Source organism: Zootoca vivipara, chromosome 8, assembly GCF_963506605.1.
Source record: "Zootoca vivipara chromosome 8, rZooViv1.1, whole genome shotgun sequence".
NCBI lineage: Eukaryota > Metazoa > Chordata > Lepidosauria > Squamata > Lacertidae > Zootoca > Zootoca vivipara.
The window spans coordinates 18,779,858-18,797,889 of record NC_083283.1 but is presented as its reverse complement, the minus strand read 5'-3'; the positions used below and the strand labels follow the sequence as shown (position 1 = coordinate 18,797,889).

The window sequence follows — 18,032 nt, the reverse complement described above, 5'->3', positions numbered from 1 at the left end:
CGGTTACATATTTTTGTTGGCTCAATGTCATCACAGCTAAGTGAAGGGGAAAGAGAGAGTTGCTGTACTTCCAAACAGTATTGCTGTCCCAGGGACTGTGTCACATTCATGTCTAATTCCAAAGAACTGCAACAGAGATTGGACGGCAGGCAAATCTCCCTGCTATGAACAGAGGTTCTTGCATGAAATTGCAAATTGTCACTCTGTTGAAATTGAGCAGGTCTCTTCTACGGACCACAACTGGGGATGGTTTGTGCTACCTTCAACTTTGTTTCATGACGGCCTCGCTTGCCAGTTTCGAGGAGGCAGCTGCTGCAAGCATATAAGGACATTTTAACAATAACAGATGTACTTAAGAGCTATTCCAAGCCATTTCAAGCCAAGTTGGGCTGTATGCCGACAAGTTAATAAATAATCTGGTTCCATTTTTTATTTTTTATTTTTAAAGAGCTGAGCACTTGGAACTAGGAATGAGTGAATCTGTCAGGTTTGGTTTAATCTCGGTTCCTCATCCCCCCCCCAAAAAACCCCCTTAAGTTCAGTTCTCTGCAATTCCACATCAGTTTGTGATATATATTTTAAAGTCCTCATTCATCATTGTTTTGCTGCAAATTGCTCCTAATAAACACTTTTTTGCAAAGCAATTTACATACATACGTAGGTAGGTATGTTACTGAATGAAGTTGAACAGAGTGAAGTAGTGTCTGGGATTGCAGGTGGTTGAAGACTACCGTGTTTCTCATATTTTAAGTCATCCCTACAAAATAAGCCATGGCAGGATATTCCTGAGTTGAAGAAATATAAGACATACCCCAAAAATAAGCCGTAGTGGTGGGAGCAGGTCTGGATGGCGCCATGGAAGAGGAAGATGCCTGTCAGCGCCCGGAACCGGCTGCTGCTGCCCCTCCAAAATGTCCAGCAGCATGCACCGCGCCAAGCCCCGACCCGGCGGCGGGACGCGGCAAGAGCCGCAGTGCGTGCTGCTCCAAGCCCCGACCCGGCGGCGGGACGCAGCAAGAGCCTCAGCGCGTGCCGCGTGGAGCCCCGACCCGGCGGGACCCAGCAGCGTGCCCTGCTGAAGCGCCGACAACGTGCGCAGCAGCAGCCAGTTCCGGGCGCCGAGCCGCGACAGGAAGAGGAGGGACGCAGCGGGACGCAGCTACAACGACAAAAAACACCCAGCCGAGCCTTCATTGGCCACCGCGGCTGCCAATCGCTGGTCCCTCCTCTTCCTGTCGCGCGCGCTGCAGGTCCCGCCGGTCCCGCCGCTGGGTTGGCGCTTGGCGCTGGCGCTGCTCCAAGTCCCAACCCGGCGGCGGGACGCAGCAAGAGCCGCAGCGCGCGCTGCTCCGAGCCGGGATCCGGCAAGAGCCTCAGCGCGCGCCGCGTGAAGCCCCGACCCGGCGGGACCCAGCAGCGTGCCCTGCTGAAGCGCCGACAACGCGCCCAGCAGCGCAGCAGCAGCCAGTTCCGGGCGCCGGACAGGGGAGGTACCATACTGTAATTTTTTAAAAAAATAATAAGACACCCCCCGAAAATAAGCCATAGGCTTATTTTCTTGAGAAAAAAAGATTATAAGACATGACTTATAATATGAGAAACACGGTATTTCTGTAACAGAGTCCCTGTCTCCAGCCTCCAATAGGCATCAAACCAAAGGGAGCTCTTTAGCCACTGTGTACTCCAAAGAGAAGTATTTTGAAACACTGGAAGCACTGGGTGCTTCTGTTTCAATTTAAGTCACTTCAAAAGAAGATATCGGAGCACTCCAAATCATTGCCCATGTGCAGGCACAGAAAATAAATAGTAGATCTAGCTGAAAGGCATGGAGAAACTGCTGCAAGGCAACCCTAATTATGATGATGGTGATGGTAAAGGTAAAGGGGCCCCTGACCATCAGGTCCAGTCGTGTCCGACTCTGGGGTTGCGGCGCTCATCTCGCTCTATAGGCCGAGGGAGCCAGCGTTTGTCCGCAGACAGCTTCCGGGTCATGTGGCCAGCATGACAAAGCCACTTCTGGCGAACCAGAGCAGCGTACGAAAATGCCGTTTACCTTCCCGCCGGAGCGGTCCCTATTTATCTACTTGGACTTTGATGTGCTTTCGAACTGCTAGGTGGGCAGGAGCTGGGACCGAGCAACAGGAGCTCACCCCATTGCAGGGATTCAAACCGCCAACCTTCTGATCAGCAAGCTCTAGACTCTGTGGTTTAACCCACAGCGCCACCTGGGTCCCTACCGATGGTGATGGTATAACGGTATAATTAGGTTGCAAGATCCTAGAAGGGGCATAGCTGAGAGGGGACATGGCTATGGCTATCATGAATTGATCCTGCACTTCTGAATTTGCCACTACATCCCTGATCTTCTCTCTGTTGGTATCCCACCATCTCTCTGCTTAGCTCTACCCTAATTCCCATTCTCTGCTCATTTTATATTGTCTCAAAGACAGAACGCAGAAATTGGCCTTTATATATATGGTGGCAAACCCAATACGCCACCCCACCCAGACACCCACTCACAAAAGGCAACTTTCAGCTTCTACATCTCTAGACTCATCATTTCACAGCATTTTAATATTCACCAGTGGCTCCTTCAACACAGAGAGGTGATCTCCAAAATGGAAGATACCCCAAACAGTGTCTATCTCATTGCTTACATTTCAGGGGGTGGTATTTACTTAAGCTTTCAGAAAAAGGTGAAAGTATATCACTGTACAAAAAAACAAAACGAGCACATTTTGCAGAGAGATGTGTGTATTTTATGCCTTCTGTGGAGTATAGTTTTGTGCAGGCGTATCCATGGAGACAGAGCCTTTAATAACTCCTCAAGTTAGCAGGTCAAGTAAGCAAAGCTATCCAGCTCCATGGCAACAGACTTGAGGCGAACGGGGAGCCTATCAGCAAATGAGCAGCATCTCCTTCTCTCTGGGGAATCTGCACAGCACATTATCGAGATGCGCAGGCTGGCTTACCAAAAGGGGCACTGCCCATTTCAAGAAGGTGCAAAGGAAAACAAAGGACTGAACAGGAAGCCATTGCCTTAAGGCTCACGGCATGTAAGGACCCAGACAATGCTGTTTGCTAGGAGCAACCAGTGGTAGACGCAGCATCATTCTGCAAAGTACAGTAACTGGGAAGTGGCAAATTGATGTTAGAAAATGCATATAGCTCTGAATATCTGTCCATCTCATCTTAGAGTCCTTCTTCACTTGGGGGTTGTTTTGTTGCCTTTAGGACCAATGTCGTTCCATCTAGCAAGACAAATCCCTCAGGGTGGCCACTTATGTATCAGCAGTTAAAAAAGCAGGGGAAGTAAAAGGGGAGAGAAATTTGCATACAATTTGCACGTGCTAATTTATATCTACGTAGGTACATAAGGCGCTGCCTTATATTGAGTCTGACCTTTGCTCTATCTAGATCAGTATCACCCATGTCAGACAAGGTTTCCCCCAAGTCCTACAGTACTTGGAGATGCTAGGGATTGAGCCTGGGGCAAAGTTATGGCCCACACCCAGAAAGATCCAGCTGTATGCTATATAGATGCAACTCTAGGAATTGTGCCTATGATATAAAGCAGGCATCCCCAAACTTTGGCCCTCCAGATGTTTTGGACTACAATTTCCATCTTCCCCAACCACTGGTCCTGTTAGCTAGGAATCATGGGAGTTGTAGGCCAAAACATCTGGAGGGCCACAGTTTGGGGATGCCTGGTATAAAGGATTTCATCAAGAATAGATTGTATTTGGTTTGAGCAATAGTCTGGAGCATAGCTGCCAAGTTTTCCCTTTTCTCACGAGGAAGCCTATTCAGCATAAGGGAAAATCCCTTTAAAAAAAGGGATAACTTGGCAGCTATGGTCTAGAGGCAGAATTAAAGGGAATCAGACCTTTAAGCGCCGCATGTGGGAAGCTACACAAAATTTATAATTGGCTATGTAATTGATTTGTATTTGAATTTGTATTGCTATTTGGTATTAATATAATATGGCACATACTGGATTTTTGTAATCGAAAATTAAAAAAAAAAAATTAACAGAAAGGAATAGAAATTGTGCCTATAATTTAAACAGAAATGCAATTCATCTCTCCATTGGGGGAAAGACTGGAGGCAGGTGGGCGATGTGCCTGCTCACTGTGCAGTCAAGCTGCTTAGCATTGATAGGCGCATTCTTCTGGTTCTACATCAGAGGTGGACCAGATAACCCTTCAGGTCCTGTAAATTAGGCCACATGGCCACCCTAGTACCAATCCTGTGAAGTATTGCCACATGTGTATATTCGGAGCCCAACTTCTGTTGGGGGAAAGAGAAGACAGTCTGTTGAGCATCACACTAGCACCCTGGAGGCAACAGCCAAAGGGCAGAACTGAAAAAAGTGGTGTTCTTGAACAAGGGGTGTTCACATTTCACCTTCAATGTGTGGGCAATCTTGTGCACAAACCATCGAGTGGTTCACTTGTACAGCTATTCACATTTAAAATTCCGCAAATGTACAATCTGCATACTTCTGTACACAACAGTTGAGCTATACAAATAAACAAACATGAAGAGATGTGTTCAGTGTCGTGTTCAGTGTCATGTATGAACAAATAGAACTGCACTTGTAGGATGAAATTAAGTGAGCCAGAGCAAATGACAGCAAGCAATGAGACATGCATGCCAACACACATAGATATAGATGTGCCTTCTCCAAAGTTTTCTTTCTGCAGAAGGGCAAAGACAGTTGTTATAAAATAAGTGGCAACAGAAGTAACAGGTAAAATCACCAAACACCTTTTCCATGAAAATGAAAGCAGGGTTGACACTTTTTCTGCTCAATAACAAATGAAGTGGGGGGAGGGAACACACACACACCCTCTCAAAAAAGCACAACTTTCTCAGTATCAATGGTGAAACAGCATAACCCTATCTTCAAAATCTAATATCCAGTAAGAATGGATTAAGCAGCATTTTCACTTTGACAATAGGTCAATGCATAACTGTTATCCCAAAAGCCACTCAACCATTCCCATGACAATGGCACTATTCAGCTTAGCACATTCTGTATCTGTGTCCGAACAGCAAACACATTATTCCCCCCAATTTGCTGATCTTTGCAGCAAACTGAGAACAAAGAGCAGCGATCCAAGCAAAACATTACAAATGTCATTTCTATAAAACACTTTGCCAAGCATGTTTCACTCCAAGAACAGAATATTATACTTTTTGGATGAATGTGAAGTATCATGCCTTGCGTGACTTCCTACAGATCACAAGCTTTTCCTGCAAAGTCATGTCTGTGTCTCTTAAACAGGAAAGCATTACATGCTAATCCATGTGCTTTAAAGTGATTGGTCAACTTTCTCATATTTTTTTCATTCTGGTTGGAGAGGCCAATGGAGCTGTAGCACCAAACCATGTCTCAAACACACACATCAAAGTCCAAAATATCCTAATAAATCAGACGTGGGGAAGCTTTGGTCCTCCAAATATTGCTGAACTGCAACTCCCATCTTCCCAAGCCATTAGCCACACTTTCCTGGGGCTGATGGGAGTTGTAGTTCAGCAACATCTAGAGTTTCCCCACACCTGTAGCAGAGGGAGAAGGCTGTGATGCAATGGAATGCAACTGAGCTGAATGGGACTAATTTCCCTGCAGACAGGGATAGCATTGTGCTGTAAATCTCAAGTCATTAGATTAATCACACATTGATTGACTTTGTGCTGAATCGTGTGAAGCCAAGAAGAACATAGGACCCAGGCATTTGGTGTAGTGCTAAGTCCCATCAATGCCAAGGGCGGAGAAAGGGTGGGGGCGGGCCTCCCTGGGTGTCACCACGGAGGGAGGTGACAAAATGCCAGGTGGCACTCACCGCGGGGCCTGCAGCACATCCGAGCCACACGTCTTTCCCGGGAGTGACGTGGTGGCTTGGGCGCCCGCAGGCTCTGCACTGCCCCAAACTGTAGGGCAGCTGAGTGAGAGGAGGCAGGCAGAGTCTTCCGAGCCCCGCGGAGCGTCCTGCACCGGTTGGCCCCATCCCTGGGCGCAGGGCACATGCGTCACTCCAAGCGCCAGATCGGGTTGCCCCGCCGCTGATCAGTGCAAAGAAGATTCAGAGCAGATTGGGGGAGGGAAGGGCAAGCAGAGGGAAGGGGAGAAAGCCTTGCACATAGGATAATTTAATAGCTGCCAGCTCTCATATGGACCTACCTGCCTGACAAAAGCATTGTCTGAAGTATAGCAATCTGAAGCCATGGAAGAAGCCTTATTTACAGCAGCAACAAAGCTGCTTATTTCCCTTGCTAAGGGACTTTTCTTTTCACTGGCGGAGGCAGGGGGTGTGGTAGGTGCGGCCCACCCTGGGGGTGTCATCGCCCCCTGGGACACTAGCCATGGGCGGTGTCCCCCTGGGACCCTAGCCCTGCCCCGTGGGCATCTAGCCCTGCCCTCGGGTGCACAGCATGTGTGGCGCTCCGGGTGCCGGAGCAGCTATCTCCACCTCTGTTCCTTTTAGAATGCAGGCAAAGACCTCCTTTTTCTGGAAGGCTTTATTTTTTGAAGTGCATCTGGAACTCCTTCGTATTTTTGCTTCCGCTAGTTAGTATTTATAGGTTGCCATTTTTTAAAATTAAAAATCCCCTGAGTATTATGTTTGCCTTTGTATCATTGTTAGCATGTGTTTTGTTAGCTGCTTTGGGTGCTTTTAGCTGAGCAGCAGCTTAACTTTTTTTAAATAAAAGGAAAAAAACCACAATTTCTATGAGAAGCATTCTTGACGCTTAAAAGGGTGCTTGCTTTGCTACTGCCATTGCTTTATTCATCACTGGTGGTTTACAGCCACACAATATAGTGAAGAAACACCTGGCGTCCAGACTTAGTAGTAGTTCCAGGAGGATTCCCAGCCCCCACTCCAGTTCAGAAACGTGGAACTTACTGTACACGATACAACCAAACTGGGACACATGCACAACAACACATTTCTGTCCATCTCCCCTGCACTTGCAGAAAGTTAACTCAAAAAGAGAACAGTACGCACCCGTGAATATTTCCTAGAGTGGGAGATGGAAGAAAAGATCACAGGTGAGACCTGGAAGGCTTTGTTATTTTCCGTGGGAGCCAGGATTAAGCCTTGGATAGAGAGAAAATTCTGTATATTTCTACACTTTGGGGTGTGGAGGGGCAGCTGATTTTCTCGCCGCTGATTTTTTTATGCTTTTCCTGTTACGGGAATCTGTCTTTTATTAGAATCTGCATTCTATTGTGTATTTCTGACTATAATTGACTGCTTCAATTTTTATATTATATAGGTATTATGTTACATTTTGACATTTGTGTTCGGTGTTGTAAACTGCCCTGTGGTCTTATGACAAAGGGTGGTATATAAATTTAAACAATCGTAATAAGAACAGTGATAATAACGGGTTGAAGCCGTCTTTTTTCATTAAATTTTCTACTGAGATTAGTGATCTTAGCTGTAACAAAGTCGACCAAAGCCCAACCAACAGCACAATACAAAATTTGGAAGAAATCCAAGGCAATTAACTAATAGACAGATGAGAAAAACCAAACAATGTGACCATTTGTCAGCTAGTATCATACATTTCAAAGCAGAAAGAAAAGATCTTTTCATCCCAGCAGAAAAACACCCCCCGAATGATGAGACAATGACAACAAAATGACAAAAAACCCAGGCAGTTCCTAGAAGGCTTCAAATGAAGTTTGTACGTATATCAAATGCTTCCTGATCTTCTAGGCCCCATAGGATGTCACCTTTTTATTCATATGTAATTTTCTGTTGTTGTTTTTAATTTTTAAAATGCCACTTTGTAGTATTTTGCATCACTGCATCTAAACAATTGCAAAGATGTAGCAATCCACATAGCTATGTACAGTAAATGTAGGCAAGGTATCCAATTTACAAGCAGTGGGTACTGCATGCAATTTTAGAAACATTCTGACCATCACCGTCATGAGAAAAGGCACACTGACAAATCCAGAGACCCAAAAGTGATCTTACCTGGCTTTATGAAGCTTGCCTTTGTTTCCTTCTTATATCGAGCCGGCTGTTGAGTTCCGTCCCCCATTGTTCCCGAATTAAATTTCTTCCTTGTGTAGTCTCCTCCATCATTGCCTGTACAAAAACCAACTGGACTGTTTCCAGCATCAGGAGGGGTCTTAACTGGAGAGACCGACTGGCTGCTGGGGCAACCTGTGTCATCTGCAAACAGGAGAGCGAAAGCAGAAAATAAAAGCAAAATGCGCCACAGGAGAGATCCTTCGTCCGGTTGAAAACAGATGATGGAGAACTGTTCTCTTTTAATTACTATTACTATCTGTTAAGCATATCACACAGCCAATCAAGCATGTGTGTAAATCCTGCAATAGCTAGATAGAGAAGGCATTTGCTTTCTGTGGGGGAAATTATGTGCCTGTATTGAAAAACGTGGAGGGGGCACAATTTTGGGACGGCAGCTGGTTCCTTGGACGTCTAAGGACTGTGAAAGAAAAAAGCCACCATGAATTCCTTAACCTGCTGCTTCCTGGTGATGTCAAAGGAGACCTGCTGAACTATGGGTTGATATGCAGCTTTTATTTACAACAAGAGTGGTATCTGGTTCAAGGACACAAAAAAAGCCTCTGCCTTGTAACAGGGAGGGAATAAAAAGAGAGAGAAAAATGAGAATTGTCACTGAATAGGCTAGGGAGCAAGCCTCCTTAATCTCCAAGAGAATATTATTAGGGGTGTAGATTTGGCTTTTGGGGGAGGGGGCACACACCTGGTGACACATGTCCCTGTTCTCCGGCCCCCAACCTTCATTCCTTTCAGTGGCAATGCCTCTGTAGCAATCCCTCACCCACTGACAGGATTTGGGAAAGGGAAAGAATCTGTCTTGAGGGATGTCTCTGCGTCACATGTCTGCACCTCACGCGTCCCCAGGCTGGAAGGGGGAAAGCGACAGCCTCTCAAATAAGCGAGTGACCGGGAGTGGGTGGGGTGGGGCGGTCACTCCCAGGACAGCCCTACCATTTGGCGTACGAGGCAGCAATCCCAAACAGCAGGTGCTGAGGCTGGGGCAGGAGCCCTCCATCATTCCCCATGTGATTCCTATTCTACCATTTCCCATTGCCATTTGAGAAGTAAGATTCAGTTGCCTGCCTGGTGGGATTCTGTAAGCGGAAAGGGCGTGTCTATGTGGTGCTATCTTGCCCTTTGCCTTGGGCATCCAAGTGACTTGGCCAAGCCTCCAAGCAGCTTGCTACTCTCAGCTGCTGGGGAGATTCTCTGACAGCATTAGGGCAGCATGCGCAGTGCGCACCTCTCAGTTTCCACCTGTTTATTGTGGGGATGGTGCAAAGAGCTTCTCTGCTCATCCCTGATACCTTTCTGCTACACCACCTCCAGTTAGCCACCCTGGATTCCCAAATCTGGATACGTTGTTGTTGCTGCTGCTGGCATCCGCCTCTCTCAAGAGGCAATGGAGTGTGCCTCTGGGGTGAAGTCAAATCGCTGTGTTAGCAGCTGCAAGCCTGGGCAGTGTGTATGGAGCTCCTGGGCTTTCCCAGACAACAAGACAAGTCTTGGGCTGATGTGGTTCAAAGGAAAGCAGAGCAATATGTTGGGCACCAGCTTGGCTGCAAGAGTTGCCGGAAGGAGGACACTTTCCTAATATAGGGAACGATTCCTCTAATGCATCACTCAACATTCGTCCATTCATATTTTCCAATCAAGCCAGTATTTCTCTCTGCATAGAAAAGCTGATGATGGCACAAGGCAACTGGTACAATTTGAGAAAACAGTGACTGGGGAAGGAGACATCTCCAAAGGGTAAGAATCAGGGATATAGAAATTGCTATTGGAGAATGAATCCGGGTGGAGTTCTGATCTTAATGGGACATGGGAGAGATAATTTGGTTTACAAATTGAAGGCGGCTAGATGACTAGAATCAAATCTGGTCAATGCCTCCATTTAAATTGATATCATCCCACAATTCTTCACAAGGGATGTTGAACACCACAGAAGAAGAAGAGGAGGAGTTTGGATTTGATATCCCGCTTTAGCACTACCTGAAGGAGTCTCAAAGCGGCTAACATTCTCCTTTCCCTTCCTCCCCCACAACAAACACTCTGTGAGGTGGGTGGGGCTGAGAGACTTCAAAGAAGTGTGACTAGCCCAAGGTCACCCAGCAGCTGCAGGTGGAGGAGCGGAGACGCGAACCCGGTTCCCCAGATTACGAGTATACCACTACACCACACTCTTAACCACTACACCACACTGGCTCTCTTTATTAATGTTCCTTTATTAATACAGGGACCTCCCAGTTCCGTTGGAGGGGTTGTTGTGCAATACCTACATATTGAGCCTCCGGGGCCAGACAAGACAGCCTTGGAGGGGCAGGTTTGGCCTGGCACCTGAGGTTCTCCACCTCTGGCCTAAAGGGCAAGTTTCTACTATGGTCCACCTTCATCCAATTATTTTAAAAGGCAAGTCGTTCCCAGAAGTAGTTTGGAAAAATGCCAAAAAGAGTGGAATGCACATCAATTTCTCTATGTCTCCAAACCGCTGGCCAAGTTTTGTTTTGCTTTGTTTTTAAAGCACAAGCTTCATTGGTGTGCAACCAAGTTTAGGAAACACGTGCAAAGTTTAGAAATGGCTTAGGAGAGCCTTAAGTTAGATGTGTTTGCTGACAGCCTGGTCAAAGTAAACAGAGCAGGTGTTGGCAACAAGCTGCTGCGTTACAGGGAATCATATTTCATTAGCAAAAGGGAAAGCCTTCAAGACCTACAGCACAGTTTTCCAGGTTTCTCTTTCATAGGAGGCACTGAGATTCTTTGTTCCAGTGGGGAGGGGGCAGAAGACCTTCAAAAGAGAATCTGCAGGAGTCAATGCAGAATATATTCATACTCAGCCTAGAAGTGCTTCCTGGCAATCTGGTCAAAGCATCGATCACTTGCAGCCAATTTCACATCCCTCTTTTTCAAGGAACATATATAAAGCGTGTGCAAAGTATCTCCTGTCGCCATGAATCATAGAACTGTACAGCTGGAAGGGACCATGAGGTTCAACTACGCCAACCCCATGCAATGCAGGAATCAAGTGCCACCTGTCCTAATAATAATAATACTTCATATAGCACATTTAGAGTTTCAATAGTACCTTGTTGCAATCCTTATTGTTTGGATAATACTACTAATACTAATACTAATTCATAATAACTCATGATACTTCATAATACTTCATCATGAATAATAAATAATAAATAATAAACAAGAATACTTCATAGCAGAGACATCACCTTGCCTACAAAGGTCCGTATAGTTAAAGCTATGGTTTTCCCAGTAGTGATGTATGGAAGTGAGAGCTGCTGGACCATAAAGAAGGCTGATCGCTGAAGAATTGATGCTTTTGAATTATGGTGCTGGGTGAGACTCTTGAGCAGGCATCCCCAAACTTTGGCCCTCCAGATGTTTTGGACTACAATTCCCATCATCCCTGACCACTGGTCCGGTTACCTAGGGATCATGGGAGTTGTAGGCCAAAACATCTGGAGGGCCGCAGTTTGGGGATGCCTGCTCTTGAGAGTCCCATGGACAGCAAGACCTATCCATTCTTAAGGAAATCAGCCCTGAGTGCTCACTGGAAGGACAGATCGTGTAGCTGAGGCTCCAATACTTTGGCCACCTCATGAGAAGAGAAGACTCCCTGGAAAAGACCCTGATGTTGGGAAAGATGGAGGGCACAAGGAGAAGGAGACGACAAAGGATGAGATGGTTGGACAGTGTTCTCGAAGCTACCGTACCAACGTGAGTCTGACCAAACTGCGGGAGGCGGTGGAAGACAGGAGTGCCTGGTGTGCTCTGGTCCACGGGGTCACAAAGAGTAGGACACGACTTAACGACTAAACAACAACAACTTCATATAACACATTTAGGACTCAGCTACATTAGTCAAAAACCTGTGCTTTGAATGCATTATAAACCAGATGGTGCTGGAGAGCAAAAAAAACTATTTGAGAATTTATATAGCGGTTTTCTTTGGTTATAATGATTTAATTTATGACCTATTTATAGCTCCCCCCCCCCGGTGTAGATCCACCCTTAGCTTATTCAGAGTTTCAACAGTACCTTGTTGCAATCCTTATTGTCCCCATATCACAGCTGCGGGTGGGTGGGCCTGAGGCCACCTTGTGAATTCATTGCAGAACCCAGATTCAAACCAAGGGATTGCTGATTTGCATGGCTGGGTCACCTTGTGCTGGTGGTTCCTGCTGTTCAAAGCATCTCAAGTGCACCAAATTGGGGAAGGCTGCTCTATTTCGTATCTTGAACCAACAGCCTCCAAATCCCACCCCCAAAAGAAAAACCACTTTAACTGAATCCCAAGAGGCAAAAATAAGCAGAAAAAGCTTTTTATAGTTTGGATTGAACAACTCAGTCCTATACACAACAACTCAGTCAGAAGCAATCCCTTTGAAGTTCAGTAGGGTTTTGGGAACAGTGTTGCACCCTAAATGTTTTCACCTAAGAATCCAAATTGAGCCAACATTTTGCAACCCTGAAGTATGCACTTTGCTCCCACGAGAGCCAGTGATGGTCACCAACTTGGATGGCTAGAGAGCTGCTCTTCTCCGGTCCTGCTTTCAAGTTTCTCTATTTGGCCCCTGTGAGAACGGGAGGTGGGACCAGATGGGCCATTGGTCTAATCCAGCCGACTCTTCTCATGCTCCTATCTAGGGGCTACATTCTCCCAAACTTAGTTTATAGTCAGAAATATGCAGTGTTTAGAATTCACAAGGGGATTCAATTCTACATCATTACAATGTCTATGTACATTTCACAAAGCTTCCCAACTCCTTTGGGAAGCTGCCAAGGCTTCCAAGCCCTGCTAGGGCACACCACTGATATCTTCACTGTGTCCCTTTCTAATTATTTCCCCCCAACTTAGACACCAAGTAGGACCATGGGTCTAAGCTGCCATTTTATTTTTCTACAAAGCCTTCAACATAGCAGCAGCCTAGGGCATTCTGGGAAATTGAAACTGGTGGGTTGCATTGACCCATCATTGCTTGGATCAGTTCAGTCTGCTACCTCCTCCTACTGGCTGGTAAACTCACCAGGATCTACGGTACCAACAGAGAAGGGGGAAATTGTGGCATTTTCTCCTGCACCCTCTCAAACATGGCTCCAGCCCTGGAAGCTACATTCAGCCTCACAACTCCTCCATTTTAACTGAAATTGCTTAAGCTCTCCAGCTTTCATGGGACACCAGGCTGCTTATCATGGGAACAAACTGAACTTGGCACAGACAACAATTCCTCCTCTTGGCTCCTATCAACATTAATGACCTTTAGACATACCAATAACTAAGCCAGGCTTTCGAATTCAGCTGCAGACAATGAAAGGATTTGTTGCATGCAATCCTCTTTCCTATGACCCTTCTGTTATTTTTAAATAAATGATATACCTAGTGCTGGTGTAAACCTCTCCCCCCCCCCTCAAAGCAGCCACATGGAAAATATACATCTGGACAGTTGCAGGACCCAGCTCATTCTGACAGAGACATTTCCACCTTCCCCACCCCCAGCAATGCATATAAATGTATCAGATGTACATTTGAACTCAAGATCTTTTGCAGGATCAAAATTTTCGGCATCACCCAAAATAGCAGCTGCACATGTAAGCGTACTGCCCATCACAAGAGGCAAAGTCATTCCTTGATATAGGACACAGCTTACATCCCTGCATATATAAATCAGCCTTCTTCAACCTGGTGCCCCTCCAGAGCTTTTATGACTACATTTCCCATAACCTCTGACCGTGGACCACGCATTTTCTCTGCCTACCTCCATTGCATTGTCACAAATCACCCCACTGCTGGATCAATCACAAGAAGGGCAGTGGGCTGACCTCTGGAATATCTTGAAGACCTCATGCATCTCCACACTGGCCACTTAGCAACTCTGCCCAAGGTCAAGCAATTTGACAAGATTCCTTACAGGGTGGGGAGAGACGGCTGCTTTCTTTTTAAAAAATAAAATAAATCGGAGAGACACATCCACAGACACTTCCATAGCAGTGCAAGAAGCATTTACCAGATTGTAAAGGCACAGCCTGAGTCCTGACTGGAACGGGGAGGAAATTTCCATGTCGTCCATTCGTAACCGGAGATAACATTTCCCCGAGGCTATGAATATCGTTGCGCAGAAGAAATTAGAGGAAAGGGGAAGGATGGGTCTTGGTGGTACCAGCAAACCACGAGTTGGTTAGCACTAGCTCTAACTCCTCTGTTCACTTGGACATAGCATTTTTTGTTATTAAGAAAAGAGAAAAGAAGCAAGGTTCATTCTGTCAGCTTTCTGCTTTCCTGACTTGGCAGGTCTTAATCTTGGATGGCACGAAATGTTTGCCCCGCCTTTTTCAGAAGGCCGTCTGTTACAAACAGTTTCTAACAGACGTTAGCTATAACTTGGCTGACAACTCAGGCAGGATGTTAATCTCTTCGCAGAACAAGCACATTAAAAATAAATAAATCCTCAATTGCCTGGGAATTAAGAACAGGCCCTATTCTTTCCCCAAACTATCAAAAATGATGCTTACAGATGACATGGTGTTGAGTTGACAATGAAGATGGCCCAAATGGAACTCCAAAAGCCAGTTTCAAGGCTCACACGCTGATTACGGATTCGAAAGGGACAGCTGCACATTCCTGATTTGCAGAGCTTGGGCTAGGTGATCCTCAGTGGTCCCTTACAACTCTATGATTCTATGATTAGGTGACAGTGCATATAAAATATATATAGTAGGGAAAAATCATACCAAAATGCTGGTGACTTTTCATGAGAATTTTTTTAATTAAAAAAAATCACAAACTGTTGTGGTGAACGGAACTTAAGACTGAAAAAATGAGAAACCGAGAGAAACGGACATTTGCCCATATGGGCAGTGTCAGGGTCCTGGAAGTTGCTCATGGTTGCCAGAGCTGACACAGCCCTCAAACTATGTTATAAGAATGCATGGTATAACAAAAGGTAAAGTAAAGGTAAAGGGACCCATGACCATTAGGTCCAGTCACAGACAACTCTGGGGTTGCGGCGCTCATCTCGCGTTATTGGCCGAGGGAGCCGGCGTACAGCTTCCAGGTCATGTGGCCAGCATGACTAAGCCGCTTCTGGCGAACCAGAGCAGCGCATGGAAATGCTGTTTACCTTCCTGCTGTTTATTTATCTACTTGCACTTTGAGGTGCTTTCAAACTGCTAGGTTGGCAGAAGCTGGGACCGAGCAATGGGAACTCACCCCGTCGCGGGGATTCGAACCTCCAACTTTCTGATCGGCAAGCCCTAGGCTCTGTGGTTTAGACCACAGCGCCACCCGCATCCCAAACATAACAATAAGTAGTGAACTGCAATGAGAAAAGTGCATTCACCAATAACTAGACCGTAATTTTAATGGTGGGGAACCAAGACAGAAAGTAGCCTACTCAAGGCTACTGCTCCTGGTAGTTAAAGTCTCTTAACATACCGGTATATGAAGCTTCAGTCTGATCCAAACCTAGCATCCCAATCAGATCTGGATCTGCTTGCAATGCACAGACCATGTGCATGTATAGAGCTAGTGCAATTCAGCACCAGAGGATGACTGACCAGATTCTAGTCCCCGTAAATTTCATTGCATGACCTTCAGCCAGCTCCTATCATTCAGCCTAATCTACCTCACTGGGGTATTGGAAGGATAAAATCGAAGCAGAACTGTGTAAGCTGCCTTGAGTTCACTGGAGGAAAAGATGGAGTAAATATGCAATCAAGAGTTACGTGAACCAGCCCGGGGGGGTGGGGGGCGGGGAGCAATAGACAGAAAAGCAACCTTTTGTTCCCTCGCTAATTACTTCTTAAGTACAGTGGTACCTCGGGTTAAGAATTTAATTCGTTCTGGAGGTCCATTCTTAACCTGAAACTGTTCTTAACCCGAGGTACCACTTTAGCTAATGGGGCCTCCTGCTGCCACCGCACGATTACTGTTCTCATCCTGAAGCAACGTTCTTAACCCGAGGTACTATTTTTGGGTTAGCGGAGTCTGTAACCTAAAGCGTCTGTAACCTGAAGTGTCTGTAACCCGAGGTACCACTGTAACTACCTGTGAATTGATTTTAACTCAGGATTTACTTCTTTACTGCTTCTTGTTCAGTGTTCAGAGTTGGATCTTGTGTGTGTGTTAACCTCAAGGCTGCATGCTGGCCCATAGCTGCCAAGTGTCCTGTTTTTCGCGGGAAACCCCCAGATTTTACCCCGTTTCCCGCTGTTATCCCGAATAGAAAACAATCCCGGATATCCCCCGGATTTCCTACCTGCCAGGGAGGCTCCATTTCGTGTGCTGCTCTGCCCATGTCTGGGCACCGGAAATCGGACAGAGCGGCACCGGAAGTTGCTTCTACGCATGTCTGGACATGCGTAGAAGCGACTTCCAGTGCCGCGCCGCTGCTGTTCCCGCATTTTTTAGCGGGAGACTTGGCAGCTATGTGCTGGCCACAGGTAATCCTGTCCTCAGAATGGCCTTATTTGCCAGGAGTAATAAACCTAAAGGTTTTTTTTTAAAAAAAATCTTTCAACTCGCAGTCTTACCAGACTATCTATTTCTGCTATACATATGTCCACAGTTCGACATAACAATAACATAACAAAAGTAGTCACAAACAATAAAACATTAAAAGTATCTGACCAAACTGAACAATTTCTGCATAAATCACAAGATTTATAATAAAGATACAAAAAACCAGCAGCAATAACACCCCATCACACAAAAAACTCAACACCCAGCCTGAGAGTCTGTTCAGCAGCCTCAGCTTTTTTGGCTAGTCGGTCAGGTCCGTACCCTCCCAGGCCAGGTGGGAAAAGGCTTGCAAGGCAGGGAGAAGGTCTTCCAGGACTCACAGCCAAGATATACCAGACGCTGACTTTTAAAAGGGAGTTGAACTAGCTGGACTGCAGGGCCCCTTCCAACTCTATAATGCTATGATAATGTGATCATGGAAGAAAATGGAATATGCACAAGAGAATGAAGACTAAGGGCTCAGCTAGACTGGTAAAGAAAAAGCAATTTATGTGTGTTGTATATGTGATATAACATTGTGTCACCAGATGGCGATGTGGAGTCCTGTTTTTTTTTCTACCAGTTTTCCCTGTTTAAATTTACGCTTTAAACTGAAACGCTTCTTTGATGTGTCTAGATCCAGCCTAAGTTCCACCACTGGTTGTAGGTATGTGCAAGGAATCACATGAAACTGCTTCCTACAAACTGAAACTGGCATTATACCAGTGCAATTTTCAGGGCTTTTCCCGAAGAATCCTGGGAAGTGTAGTCTGGTGAAGGCACTAACATACCCTCCAAGATTTCTCTGATGAAAATAGGGACCTCTTATTCAACAACAACAACACCGCCTTTATACCCCCTCCCACATGACTGGTTGCCCCAGCCACTCTGGGTGGCTTCCAACATGATGTATAGTCACTTATCTGCTTGGCTCAGGGGGTTGGATATCTCCATATCCTCCAACATTTTCCCAATGAAAATAGGAACGTCCTAAGGAAAAGCAAGGCATTCTGGGATCAAATCAGAAACCAGGAAGGTTTCTGTGAATCCGGGACTCTCCCTGGAAAATAAGGATACTTGGAAGGTCTGCACTAAGAATGATCTCTTTAGAGATCCCTAGTCTCCCTACCCTAGAATTCATGGTGCCCTAGAAAGAGAAAAGAAAACTCTGGCAGCATTAAGATAAATTCAACAGTGTAAATAAGTTTTGATGGATGCTATAATGGAATACTGAATGGTGTAGTGAAGTCAGTGCTTTTTTTTAAAAAAAAAGTTCAGGGGTACTCTCATTTCCCTACTCATATTGAAATCAGGGCCGTCCTTCCCATTGGGCTGACTGGCATGGTGCGCCAGGGCGCCCGCCCAGCAGGGGAGCATCAAGGAGGCACACGGAGCCGCCCGCGCCTCCGCCTCACCCGCTTCGCTCCTTTTCCGGCAGCGGTGGCTGAAGCAAGGTCCAGTGGCCTGGACCT

The 18,032-nt window shown here is 46.0% G+C and overlaps 1 protein-coding gene across 5 annotated transcripts in view; it reads right to left on the bottom strand.

Annotated features, from left to right (window-relative positions):
• Window positions 1–18,032, bottom strand: part of SYBU (syntabulin) — a 51,744-nt gene that overhangs the window by 19,968 nt on the left and 13,744 nt on the right. For 3 of the 5 annotated variants that reach the window (XM_035125116.2, XM_035125117.2, XM_035125119.2), the window contains exon 3: window positions 7,995–8,195. In XM_035125116.2, the coding sequence (XP_034981007.2) occupies window positions 7,995–8,195 (201 nt within the window). The other 2 variants (XM_035125118.2, XM_035125120.2) reach the window with 2 other exon arrangements.